At 42.8% G+C, this 14,506-nt stretch overlaps 1 protein-coding gene across 2 annotated transcripts in view; it reads right to left on the reverse strand.

Annotated features, from left to right (window-relative positions):
- Positions 1-721: 721 nt before the first annotated feature.
- The window catches only part of ano10a (anoctamin 10a), a 98,534-nt gene continuing 84,749 nt past the window's right edge, over positions 722-14,506 (reverse strand). The window contains exons 15-16 of one of the 2 annotated variants that reach the window (XR_014619401.1): positions 1,242-2,960; positions 722-1,205 (exon numbers count right to left, since the gene is read on the reverse strand). Coding sequence is in view for 1 of the 2 variants with exons in the window: in XM_084307905.1 (XP_084164031.1) it covers positions 2,913-2,960 (48 nt within the window). In the remaining variant the exon portion in view is untranslated. Of the gene's footprint in view, positions 2,961-14,506 lie in introns of both variants that reach the window. The other variant, XM_084307905.1, reaches the window with a different exon arrangement.

A 14,506-nucleotide genomic window follows, 5' to 3' on the forward strand; every position in this document is an offset into this window, starting at 1 on the left:
TATCGGAGGGGACAGGCGATATTCTTCAACCCTCCCTAGAGCGACCAGTGGGGGGCACATGCGAGCAACAATCAAGACAGGGGAGGTGGGAATTATATATTAAAAAAAGGGTAAAATGGTGAATGATGCTGATTTTGTATTTGTATAAAACTGCTGCTGGAACAAGAATGAAGACCGGTAGAGTTCACTCACCTCTCTTCTTCAGATCATCAAAGCATGGAGAGCTCCCAGTGTCCAGACGTATGAAGGTAACCATACGTAGTAATAATAAGGTAAACATACGTAATAGTGTAATAATAAGGTAATAATAGTGTAACCATACGTAATAAGTGTAATAATAAGGTAAACATATGTAATAATAGTGTAATAATAAGGTAAACATACGTAATACTAGTGTAATAATAAGGTAAACATACGTAATACTAGTGTAATAATAAGGTAAACATACGTAATACTAGTGTAATAATAAGGTAAACATACGTAATACTAGTGTAATAATAAGGTAAACATACGTAATACTAGTGTAATAAGGTAACCATACGTAATAATAGTGGAATAATAAGGGAAACATACATAAAATAGTGTAATAAGGTAAACATACGTAATAATAAGGTAAACATACATAATAGTGTAATAATACTGTACAATCAGGGACACGTCATCTTCCGTAGATTAGTCTTGACTCTTGAGGGATGCGAGAGTCGGTCTGCGCACTGGAGATTCATAACACTTTTATTCCACAATCACTTCAATACATTTGATAATATTGCAGATAACAGTGGTCTCGGTGTGTCTGTGTGTGTGTGAGCGTGTCTCTGTGTGTGTGTGTCTGTGTGTAGGAACATGAAGAGCAGCAAATCAAATCAAGCTGCTGATAGACATCAGTTCAGTTCAAGGCACCTCTGGGTCTTTTAGGATGCAGGTCAAAGGTCGAAATAACTTAATTCATAAGTGTCCTCGAGTCGTCGACAAGGCCACCTCTGACGGTACCAGAGGGTCTGCTAGCTTGTGGCATTAATGTAATACATTATTATATAATATTGCATAATATAGTGCCATATAACGTGTATGCATCCGATAAATACCCTGGCTTTTGTCACAAACATGCTGCATGTGGTCATCCACTCATATCTCACTCACTCATCACCCGGTCACTCATAATAAAGTATCTATCTATCTATCTATCTATCTATCTATCTATCTATCTATCTATCTATCTATCTATCTATCTATCTATCTACATCACTAGCCGACTTGGTTCATGAAAAGCTCAGAACATTTTTAAATGGCAGTGGACTTGGAAAATATGATCATGTCCATAGCTCTGTGTTAAATACATATTCTCTGTACAGCCTTGACTAGTTAATATAGTTGAACAGCTCAGACACTAGGGCGACAGTCTGACAGCCAAAGGGCCAGGAGATATAACATGTGGCCTTGTCTCCAGGTCTTGTGTGAGACACGACAAAGCCCCTAAACCCATCTTTTGTTTTCATCTTCGGGCATTTTTGTTTACCTTTCTTGTCATATCTGGTCGTCTTACAGTATGTACGTCAAGTCAATTAGGTATTTATTGTAAGTCTGACCAGAGCTCGCTGTCACTTTCTGGTCAGATGCTTGTGTGTCTCTGATTATAAACTGATCATACTCTTTCTGTGGCCATAGAAACAGATAATAATGTTCTATTTTGATACAATTTGACTTGTTTGAATTTCTAACGGTTCACCGTCATGGCTGATTTAAAACATTCCACAACACAGTGGACTTTGAAGGACCTCTTTGATCATCTGTCAAGAGTTGATAGCGGTGTGATTCCACCACAGTGCCCGAGACCCCATGGAGACCTGGGTTGTTTGTATCTAGGAGTAGATAGTCAAGTATTAGTATAGACTTAAAGACTGTTTTAAAAGGCTTTTAAATTGCTGCTCAAAACGCACCTCTTTTCCCCCCTGGCCTTTGACCAGAGTTAGCCTGCCACTTGCACACGACGTTTGCCGTTACTCTGGACTTATCATCTAATTTCTTGTCACTTTTATATTGCATGTATCTTGTTTTCTTAATTGTACAATACCCTTTTCTGTCATTTTAGTGTATTTTTACTTATTACTGCAGTGTATGTGTTTTTATCATGTACCTGTGAAGCACTTTGGTTTGGCTTTAGTCATTTGTAAACGTGCTATAGAAATAAAGATGACTTGACTTGATGGTCAGGTGGCCATCAGGAGGTGGCTAGAAGGCTGAGGAGAGGTGGGCATTACTGCTAGGAGGAGAAGGTAGTGTTGGGTCTAGTATGAACACCACCCTGTGTACTTCAGTGGTAAGTACAGTACGCTGATGTGCTACTGACTAGTACTGATTGAACCAAACATGTCTTCAGTGGCTTCATAAGCAAGATTCTGGACAAACTATTTTGGTGAACAACAGTCTTTGATATAACATTAATTATATTATTAACCCAAGTCACAGAATTACAATGATTTGTATGGTTGGAGCACATTTTCCAGCATTGCTGCAAGGCCCTTAACAAACCCTTCACCAATAAAGTGAAGACAGTGAAGTACATTTGAGTTGATAAACCGTCAGAATACATTTGGTACACAGCAATACAGTGATCTCCTCTGAATATTACCATACATTACTCTTCCATTTCCGGCTAAATTAATACCAATGATTGCTTCCATTCTTAAAATGAACATTTGTAGATAACAACACACACACACACACACGCACACAAGGTAGCAACAGCAAACAATTGATAGTCGTATATAAGGCAAGACCAAGAATAACTGTTAAACCGTGTTTAACAACTTTTCTAATAAATATTAGCGTGGATGAGCCGTGTTCTTGGCGAGGTGGTGTAAACAGTAGTTTGAAGTTGTCTGTGATTGGTCGGTATCTGGGCTGTCCTGTCCTCACTGGACTGCCTTAGGCTTAGTGAACTCCGCCGCCTCCAGCATTTTCTGAAACACAAGGAAGAAAACAACTTCCTGTTAGTCAAGCGGCGAGCGGGTCTGAGGCTGGAAGATGAACATGATGTAGTGAATACAAGAGGAAACAACATGATGTAGTGAATACAAGAGGAAACAACATGATGTAGTGAATACAAGAGGAAACAACATTATGCAGTGAATACAAGAGGAAACAACATGATGTAGTGAATACAAGAGGAAACAACATGATGTAGTGAATACAAGAGGAAACAACATGATGTAGTGAATACAAGAGGAAACAACATGATGTAGTGAATACAAGAGGAAACAACATGATGTAGTGAATACAAGAGGAAACAACATGATGTAGTGAATACAAGAGGAAACAACATGATGTAGTGAATACAAGAGGAAACAACATGATGTAGTGAATACAAGAGGAAACAACATGATGTAGTGAATACAAGAGGAAACAACATGATGTAGTGAATACAAGAGGAAACAACATAATGTAGTGAATACAAGAGGCATACCACTTTAAACTACTACCTACAGTACTGGTACACCACTTTAAACTACTACCTATTTTATGTACTGTTCCATTAAGGAAAAGTACATTTAGCCAAGCAGCCCTCTTCGTGAGAGCTGCCAAGACCTGGAACTCCATTCCAAGTTACATCCGCAATATAGAAACACACAGATCATTCAAACACACTTTAAAAACATGGTTAAGAAATAACTACACATGTGAACACAACAGCCCTGCAGAACTCTAACCCCATATGCTTGCCTGTACCTAATATGTAGAATTATTTAATTTGACCTGTTATTATGCTTGCTCATGCCTGTATTTTTTACTGTTGTGAAGCACTTTGAACTGCAACCTCTGTATGAAAAGTGCTATACAAATAAAGTTATTATTATTATTATTATTATTATTATTATTATTAACCTGTTCTACATTGACGGCCACAGGGATTAGACGGGCACACTATATAAGGCCAGCTTATCATAACATGGTTTAACTATGCATGAGGGTGTTTGTAGAGCTAAATCTATATTTTAAATTATTGCTATGTGTCCATTCTCATAGTCAATTGACACTATAAACCTTCCCTTCAATATGCCTTAAAGAATTTCTTTTTTCATCAATACGTTCCCATTTTATAGTGTGATGAATATGAGCTTTATATGGGATTGGTCTGGTATAATTCCTGCAAGGCTAGTTATAAGGCGCTAAGCTAATAACGTTAAACCGATTGCCGTTTCGGCCCTACACAAGCTAGAGATAAAAAATCAAAATGCATATGATCGGTATCATGTTCCACCATGAATGCATGAAAGGGGGTGGGGGGGGGGCGGGGGACATCGTTTCTGATTATTGATTACCAATAACGGCATTCGTTATTGTAGCCTCATTCACTGATCGGCTGGTTGGCTGATAACAAGGCCTGATCAGCATGAAATCTACGTGAAATCTTTCTTACCTGTGGCCGGTTGGATCCCAAAAAGGATTTCCCAGTTATTGATCGCCATCTGGTAGATCGATATGTCCATTGGCTGATGCTATATTCCTTTACTGCATACTGAATTCCGCGTCGCAAAAAGTATTCCGGGCTACAGGCATAGCTTTAGGCTAAAAAAAAAAGTCCACCCATGATGAAAAAAAAAAAAAAACACCGGTCTGTAACAGGGAACACTGCATTATCGAGACAGCGCCACTATCAGGATTTGGCCGGTAATGCACTTTTCGAATCTCTAGAGTTGTGTATATCTGCAGTGCCGCTCCGTGACATTGAGTAGGTTATTAAAATGCAATAAAAGCAAAAACAAGTTACCACGTATATATACGTGGTTGGCCCTTTAACACATTGTGCGCCATAGACGCCGTAAGTCGTTATCGCCCGCCATGCGTTGAACGCCAACAACGTCGTAAATCGTTTTTGGGATCAATATTTAATTTTTTCGCCATGGCATTCATAATTCATCCAGCCTCCCTCCGGACTGCAGCGGCAGCCTGTCCGAGATTGCAACGCCTCAATACCGCCGCCTGGTGGATGGTCGGGCGAGTTACACTCTCGGCAAACCGGAAGTGGCGATCGGTCCGTCGAGGAAATTCCTCCGCCAGAGATATATGTGACCGCGACTGGTGCAAACCAGCGTTTCCGTTAGAACATATTCGTGCCGGTCTGGGTGTCCTGAAAGATTTCTATCACCGGACATATTCGAGATATTCCGGTCAGAGTTTTAAACAGCAGTCTATTATAATCACATTTTTATGAGCTAACGAATTCCGTTATAATTGGACATGTGTATTAATTACATCAAGCGAAGAATGAGAAATTGATTTGCAGAATCAAATTACTATCTCTCGCCTCTCAAGTTAGTGCGATACGCTACCAGCATCAAGCTCCTGCCCCGCAGGCTTGCGCTGCAGCAGCTCTGTCACACGCACCCCCAAATGAATCTCGAGTAGACATCGCTTCACCTCGTTGTATCAGACACGTCACACATATCATAATGTTCAACTTCACACACAGCAAACTGTAGTTGATCATCACATTGCCTCGTTTGCTAGCTCGTCGCCACATGCAGAGAGGACGAGCCACATGCGTGTAACGCATTTGTTAATTTCATTATAGGTTATAGCCTACATTTAGTTATAATCAATAATATGCATTACTAGTATGTGACACGGCAGTCAACCAACAGTTGCTGATTAAAAATGTCAACACTCACTCACCCCGTCTCTCGTTGTGCCTATCCGTTTTGTACCTGCGACGCCTGCGAGAACAGCGACTTTAGTTGCTGGTTCGACTTTAATAGATCCCCATTGGAACAGGCGAGGCTCGCAACGGTAGCAGCAGACTGGGGATGCTCTTTGTGGTTCAATCAATAAATTAATAGTAAAAGTACGCTCGACATTTTTGTTTCTTTTCCGTGGGAGCCACCACGGCATCAGCGTCAGCGGTCTCTGTGACTTCAAGTTCAGAAGACTCATCTTCGTTGTCATTATTAGACCTGCTTGTGCTTGGTTTCATGAAATATTTACTAAGCTTAGCTTGTTTCGCCATCTCTCTCTCTTCCTCGTATACCTGTTTGTCGTTATGGTGGCCAGAGCGTGCAGGCTCAAAAAAAAAGAAAAATAAGTTTCACATCTGAGCGGCGCCATCCTATCAGAGTGAAGCAACAATTAAACTGAAAATGGAATTATTGTTTCGTTCATCGCATAGGCTATTTAATTTTAGCCGATTTTAATACAATTCAAATAATAAAATTGTGCTTAGAGGAATTATTTTCACCGGACATTAAGACCGGAGAGATTTAAATATTCGGACTTCAACATATTTTGCCGGTCAAATACCGGTAATTACCGGCTAACGGAAACGCTGGTGCAAACGCAGACAAGTCGGCAGGCTGGAATGTCAGAAAAAACAAAACAAGAAATCTTTTTTTTGTTATTTTCCTTTTTATTTATATAATTACAGTTTGAGTTTTGAAGAACATATTTAGTATAACAGCGAACAGCTATAATATCTCTAATAGTAACAATTATCTGTTTAAAAAAGGCTGCTCTAAACGGAGGTGAAGTTACTTTGCATGTGAAAGCCGCGTCGGGAGTTTCCCCTGCATTCTTCTAGAGTTTCCAGCTACGCGGCACGCCCACAACAACCCTGACTGCTGGCAGCACTTATACTGACAGCTTAGAGTATGTTAATTCTATTCAGGGGAGAGGTGTGGCTGGGAGGTATTGTTTACACCCAGCAGAAACCTGGTGTAGGTGTCAAAATGTGGCTAAACTTTGAGAGCTGTTTTCTCTGCTTCAGTCTGGGAAAAAAAGACTGCTACAAGATTTAAAATTAGCACATCACAATAATAACATTCTCAGATTTCAAATATGACACATCATTTGAAAGCTTACATTCTGTACTTTCACAATCTGGAAAATGAAAATGCAGACATGTTGGCACAATCACTGGACTCGGTCACATATTGTGGTGTGGATCAATATACACACTCGAGTGCATTTGGATCGCTTTCTAAACGCAATAATCGATATGATTTCGGCGTTTATTGCGCCATACAAACCGGAAATGGATCTAGGAGTTCGACGTCAAATAATTGGGATATTTTTCCTCCAGTCTCATCGGCGAACGGTAAGACGACACTAACGTTACTTTCAGCTTGATTGTCCATTTCTTTGTTTGCAATCAGTCTGATCAATATATCAACCCATACTAAATAAAGCCGTTACTGACGATCAAGGAATTATAAACGACCCCCCCCCCCCCTTTCCTTCACGCATGATGAAGCATAATGTATACCGATCATATACATTTGAATTTTTTAATATAGCATGTATAGGAAAGAAACGGCAATCGATAATCTATCATATGCGTCACGGCCTATAATATTAAAAACATACTTATACTGGGCGGCTACGTGGCACAGTGGGCAAGGCGCTCGCAACGAATGCTGGAGACTAGGCTCGAACAGGATGCCTCCTGTTCGAGCCCCGCTCTCCACATTGCTTTCAGTTTAGCTGGTCGTCCACAGTAATACACATTGGCCGTATTACGGTGAGGGAAACTGAAGGGTGGGGATCGGGCGTTGTGGACAGCGACTCCTACAGGACGGTTGGTGCGCCTGCGCAGTAGAATCAAGAAGCGACGGGGGCGGGGCCCCTCCAAAGCCCAGACCCCCGACGCTGAAAGATCGAGCCGCGCAGGTGAAAAGATGCGACGGCTGTTACCTCGAGTACCGGAGGGGACTCGTGCTATGTATGACTTAGTCCACATTGCAGCCGGCTTGTGGGAGGCAAGAAACAACGTTCGAAGACAGGGGAGGGTTGAATTGGACGATACGAAATTGGGATGGGAGAAAAATAGAAAAATGGGAGAAAAAGTGGATATAAAAATAAAAAAAAACGTATATTCTAGATGGTATTAACACAACAATGTATGAATGAAAAAATATAACGTTCCCACAAAAATCCGAAGACGCTCTGAGATCTCGCTGCGTGTGACCAGGTTAAATACCAGGTGGGCAGGCCGTGACCTTTACTATCGACCAATCATAGCAGAGATCTATTCTCTTTAGAATACTGCAGGTAATGGTGATAACATTATACATGTGTTACAAACTGCCACCTAGCGGATTTGAGCGAAAGTGCATCTCTAGAGGTTCATAATTGTGGTAGCAAGAGGGGCAAAAAAACGATAAACGATAATACACGTCGTGGGCACTCAGGCATTGGGCTGATAAAACGAGATATGACGTCCATGGCACTCAATGTGTTAATATCTCTAATATTGAAAAAAGATAAGGAACCCTCCGACTGCAAGAACTATCGTCCAATTTCCCTGATTTCCCAGGATGTAAAAGTGCTTTCCAAAATACTTGCAAACCGTCTGGATGGAGTAATATCCTCCCTGGTGCATCCTGACCAAGTTGGGTTTATTCGCAAAAGAAATTCGGCTGATAACATCAGACGCCTTATCAATGTAATGTGGGCAGTCAGTAACGACAATGAACCAACTGCCGCCATCTCACTGGACGCTGAAAAGGCGTTTGATAGCGTAGAATGGGAGTACTTATTTTCAACCCTGGAGGCGTTTGGATTCGGTCGGACCTTTATAAAATGGCTGAAGCTGTTGTATAACCAACCGGAGGCAGCGGTGCAAACAAATCTCCTCATATTTCAAGCTAGGCCGTGGGACACGCCAAGGTTCGCCCCTTTCTCCTTTGCTTTTCTGTTTAGCGCTTGAACCCTTGGCAGCAGCTATACGTAAGGACCCATGTTTCCCTGGAGTTACAGTGGGGGGCACGGCCCAAAAACGTATGCTTTATGCAGATGATATTTAGCTTTTTGTTACAGACCCAGGCAATGCTGTACCCGCACTACTCAAGACAATAGATAAGTTCTCAAGATTTTCAGGTTATAAGGTTAATTGGTCGAAGTCGGAGACTCTTCCCCTAACGTCCTACTGCCCCAAATCACTATTTAAAGATGGCTCCTTTCAGTGGCCTGAAAAGGGTATTCGGTATCTAGGGATCCTTTTCCCCAGGCAAGTAAAGGACATTGTTAGGGTCAACTTTGACCCACTACTAGGCAAAATTTCAGCGGATGTGGAGAGATGGGCTCCCCTTTTCTTGTCACTGTGGGGCAAGGTTAATGTTCTTAAGATGAACTGCATTCCCAGAGTAAACTACCTCCTCCAGTCACTGCCGATAGCAATACCTAGCAAGTATTTTAAACAATTTGACAGAATATGCAACACATTCCTGTGGAACGGTAAAAGACCCAGGATGCGTATTGGTAAACTACAACAGCCTGTAGACAGAGGTGGCCTGGGTCTCCCCAAATTATCACTATATCATTACGCTTACAGTTTCAGGCATATGACACAGTGGGCCCTGCCCCCTGAGAGAGCGCCTCCATGGTACATAATGGAGCAGTCGGTATATACACTGCTGCCCCCACTGTCGTATATCACAGTTAAATTACCACCAACTGCCTGAACTCACCCTATTATCTCTCACTTACAGGCCGTATGGAAGAAGGTGTCCCGCATCTTCCATATCAATCCAAATTTAAGCCTGTCAGCAGGTATATGGGCCAACCCCAAACTGTGTATAAGCAGATCCCCCTTTATGTGGAAGGAATGGATAGACAAAGGCATCCTCACCCTGGGGGACCTCTATGAAGACGATGCATTAAAATCATTTGAAAAACTGATCCAACAATATCATCTGGCCAACAATCAATTTTGGAGATATTTACAATTGAGGCATCTTCTCATAAGCACATTTGGCTCTCCACAGACCCTCCCCCAGGATACAGACCTGCTGAAAAAGATTTTGGCTATTTCTGGGTACATGAGGCCTCTGTTTATTACTCCATGTTTATCGACAGGGAGGGCAGTGGGATCTCCTCTGCTCTCAAAATAGTCTGGGAAAAGGACTTAGGGGTCACATTTGAGGAGGAGGACTGGGATAGAATCCACAAACAGGTGTCCAGGGATATTAGAACAAGGCTAATTCAATTCAAGATCGCATTTATTGGACCCCCTCTAGAATGTATAGACTGGGCCTGAAAGATAATCCAGATTGCTGGGAATGCCAGACAGGGGAGGGGGACCTAGTCCATGCACTTTGGTCATGTCCGAAAATCTTAGATTTCTGGAGTAACATCCATGACTACATCACAGAGGTCACAGGGAAGGAGTATGAGTTCTGCTCTGGTTTATATATCCTGGGGGATCCCTGCAGTCTTAGCCATATCGCAAAGCCCGGGCCTAGCTGATTGGATTCAGACTAGTATTATGATAGGCAAACAGATCATAATGAGAGGCTGGAAGGCACCAGAAGGCCCGTCATTCCGAGAGTGGAGTGGAGAACTGGGTAGGGTAGCTGCCTATGAGAAAATATCTTTTAGTTTAGGAGAGAACGGAGAAAAATATATTAGCAAATGGGGGAAATATCTGCAATTTCACTTACTATAACTGGAGGGGGGGCACACTTGCCTAAGACAGCGACGATGCACATGATTATATAATACCTGACAAATGCACCATGTTTATGTCGACAAGATTGGCTCTATGTATTAATGTAGCTTTATTTTCGATGTAAGGTAGTCTTTTTTTTGTTGTTTATTTTTGTTTTGTTATTACTTTACATTTTTCGTTTGTGTTTTTAAATTGAAATTTTTTTCTGTCTTCCCCCCATGTGGGAGGGGGGTGTCATTGTAGCCTGGACGTTAGTGGTCTAGGTGTGAGTGTTGTCCTTCAGGACTGACCCATGTTGATTCACAAGATATGTCATCATTAATTTGTATTGTCCTGAAGTACTGTGTGCAAAAAGAAAACTCAATAAAGTATAAGTCATAAAAAACAAACACCATGTCGTCTGAAGATATGGAGAAGACGTCTCGTCTGGTTAACAAACACCATGTCGTCTGAAGATATGGAGAAGACGCTTTTTTTTCTCATATTTTTCTATTCAGATTTAAATGTATTGCCTATATATGTATGTCTTTCTACTATTACTTAATACTGCTATGCCTCTGCCTGTCTCATCTATTCCAATCACTGTCGACTACTGCACCTGCCTCCTTCAAATACTGTATTATGAGAGACCGTCTGTCTGCCTGGCACAGACCCCGACAGAGAGGAGGGAGGGAGGGAGGGAGGGAGGGAGGGAGGGAGGGAGGGAGGGAGGGAAAGCACGGCATCCCTTTTCACTGCTACGCTGATGACAGCCATATTTATATGCCACTAAAGAAGTCTGGCTCCTTTTCGATAGAGCCGCTGACCAATTGTCTCAACGACATTAGGTCCTGAATGGCCTTGAATTTTTTTTATTTTAATGATAAAAAGACGGAGGTCATCGTATTTGGCCCCTCTGTGACCTCACTGCTAGACCTGGGTTCGCTGGCACAACATGTCAAACCGATAGTGAAGAACCTAGGTGTAAAAATCGACCCAGACCTTAAATTTGACAGCCAGATCAAGGCCGTGGTCAAATCAAGCTTCTTCCAGTTGAGGCAGCTGGCCAAAATTAAGCCCATCCTACAGGCGCAGCATTTTGAAGCAGTAATCCATGCATTTGTGACTACTAGGCTGGATTACTGCAATGCACTTTATATAGGGGTGAGTGGATCCTCGGTGGCTCGCCTTCAGATGGTGCAGAACGCCGCTGCACGTCTTTTAACTGGCACTCGTAAATATGACCACATCTCACCGATTTTATCCTCACTCCACTTTAGGATTCATTTAAAAAAAATTAAAAAAAATGTATCCACACTCCCATTTTCTATTTTTCTCCCATCCCAATTTCCGTATCATCCAATTCAACCCTCCCCTGTCTTTGAACGCTGTTTCATGCCTCCCACAAGCCGGCTGCAATGTGGACTAAGTCATACATAGCACGAGTCCCCTCCGATACTCGAGGTAACATCAGTCGCATCTTTCCACCTGCGCGGCTCGATCTTTCAGCGTCAGGGGTCTGGGCTTTGGAGGGGCCCCGCCCCCGTCGCTTCCTGATTCTACTGCGCAGGCGCACCAACCGACCTGTAGGAGTCGCTGTCCACAATGCCCGATCCACACCCATCAGTTTTCCTCCCCCTAATACTGCCAATGTGTATTAGTGCTGACGACACAGTAGTGATGGGGCCTGATCTCTGCAAACGACGAGAGGGCCTACCTGGAAGAGGTCAAGGTCCTGGCGGGATGGTGCCAGGAGAACAGACTCTCCCTGAACGTCAGCAAAACAAAGGAGATGATTGTGGACTTTAGGAGGTCGGGGGTCAGGGACTACAGCCCCTTCAGCATCGACGGGGCACCGGTTGAGCGAGTGAAGAGTTTTAAGTACCTTGGAGTCCACATTTCCGAGGACTTGACATGGACCACACACATTGACAGTTTTGTGAAGAAGGCACGACAACGCCTCTACTTCCTCAGGCGCCTAAGGAAGTTCCAAATCAGTCAGAAGATCCTTAAGAACTTCTACTCATGTACAATAGAGAGCATCCTGACTGGCAATATCACCTCCTGGTTTGGGAATAGCACCGCACAAGACCGTAGCAGACTACAGAGAGTGGCACGTTCAGCCGAACGCACAATTGGAGGGGGGCTTCCCACCCTCCAGAACATTTACAACAAGCGGTGCAGGGGTAAGGCTAAGAGAATCATCAAGGACTCCAGCCACCCAAACAACTGCCTCTTTGAACTGCTGCGGTCAGGCAAGCGATACCGGAGTCTCATGGCGAGCACAGAAAGACTCAGAAGAAGCTTCTATCCCCAGGCCATCAGGCTGCTCAACGAACAATAAACACTATGCAACAACCATCAAATGCACACAGCACACACATCCACACGCGCACACTCACTTTAAACAAACAACACACTGCAGCACCCACTCTCCACACTTTAGATCACCTAAACACACTTTATATTTATTGGTAAAGGATTTGCACTACAACTCGTACACCTTACTGTAAATTGTACCTCATCCCATTTCTGCTTTGCACTATATAGTATTGTATATTAGTACATTGCATAGTATATTGTATATTGTATGGTAACTCAGTTACTTCTATTCTGCATCGAACATTGTACATATGTCTATACTGAACACTGACTTCTATTTTTACTTCTATTACATGCTATAATATTTTATTTCATACTTATCTTGTCTAGCACAGTCTCTGGAGCGTAACAGTAAGAAGCATTTTGTATAAAAGTATTCTGTACTTCTGTATGACAACTATTAAAGAAACTTGGGAAAACTTAGTGCGGACGACCAGCTAAACTGAAAGCAATGTGGATCGCTGGGCTCGAACAGGGAGGCGTACCTGTTCGAGCCCAGTCTCCAGTATACGTGGTGAGTGCCTTGCCCACTGCACCACGTAGCCGCCATTTAAAAATTATTTTATTTGCTTTTAAAGCTCTTCATGACCTTGCCCCACCCTACCTCTCTGAGCTGTTGCAGTTCTATACACCTTCTCGCTCTCTCGGGTCAGCTGACCAGCTGCTCCTAGTGGTGCCTACAACTAGGCGTAAGCTCAGGGGGGACCGTGCTTTCTCCGTTGTCGCCCCCAAAATGTGGAACGAGCTGCCGCTACAGATTAGGCAGGCCTCATCACTGTCCCGTTTCAAAAGCCTCCTCAACACAATGGGGACGAACAACGGATATCTCCGTGTTTCGATTCCACCCGTTGTGGACAGAAGCACAGATATATCCGTGGCAAGTTGTTATTGCTTTTATTCCATTTTAATAACCTATTCAAGGTCGCCGAGCGGCACTGCAGATTTAACCTACTCTTTGAATTCGAGAAGGTGCAATACCGACCAGATCCTCTTAGGGGCACTATCGCGATAATGCAGTGCACTGTGGCTGAAGGGAGCATTCTTTTTTTTTGACTTTTTTTTTTATTTTCCAGTAGCTGGATTCTATACGTGTAGCCTGTACCTTGGATTACATTTTGCATCGCAGATTTCACCATGCAATAAGGGGATTTATCATCAGCCAATGGACATATCGATCTACCAGATGGCGATCGATAACGGGGAAATGCTCGGGGGGATCCCACCGGACCAGGGTAAGATCTTTTTCACGTAAAGTACAGCCCAATCGGGAATTGTTATGATACTCAACCAGGCGTTCGGCCTATGAGGCTAATGAGGCTAACGTGGTTATTGGTAATCAATAATCAGAAACGACGTCCCCCGCCCCCCCCCCCCCCCCCTCATGCATACATGCTTGAGGATCGTGCCGATCATATGCAGTTTGAGTTTTAACTGTAGCGTATCTATAACCGAAATGCCATTGGATTTAACGTTATTAGCTATTAGCCCTATATCTCGGCTTCCAGGAAATATACTAGACCAAATCCGGTATAATGCTTATATTCACGGCGCTATAAAATGAGAAGGTATTGATGAAAAAATGTATTCTTTAAGCCATTTTGAAGGGATGGTTTATGGTCTCAATGGACAATGAGAATGGACAGATAGCAATACTATAAAGTATAGATTTAGCTCTACAAACAGCCCCACGTCTGTTTACATTTCCTG

This window comes from Notolepis coatsorum (genome assembly GCF_963971535.1).
Source record: "Notolepis coatsorum genome assembly, chromosome: 2".
Lineage (NCBI taxonomy): Eukaryota > Metazoa > Chordata > Actinopteri > Aulopiformes > Paralepididae > Notolepis > Notolepis coatsorum.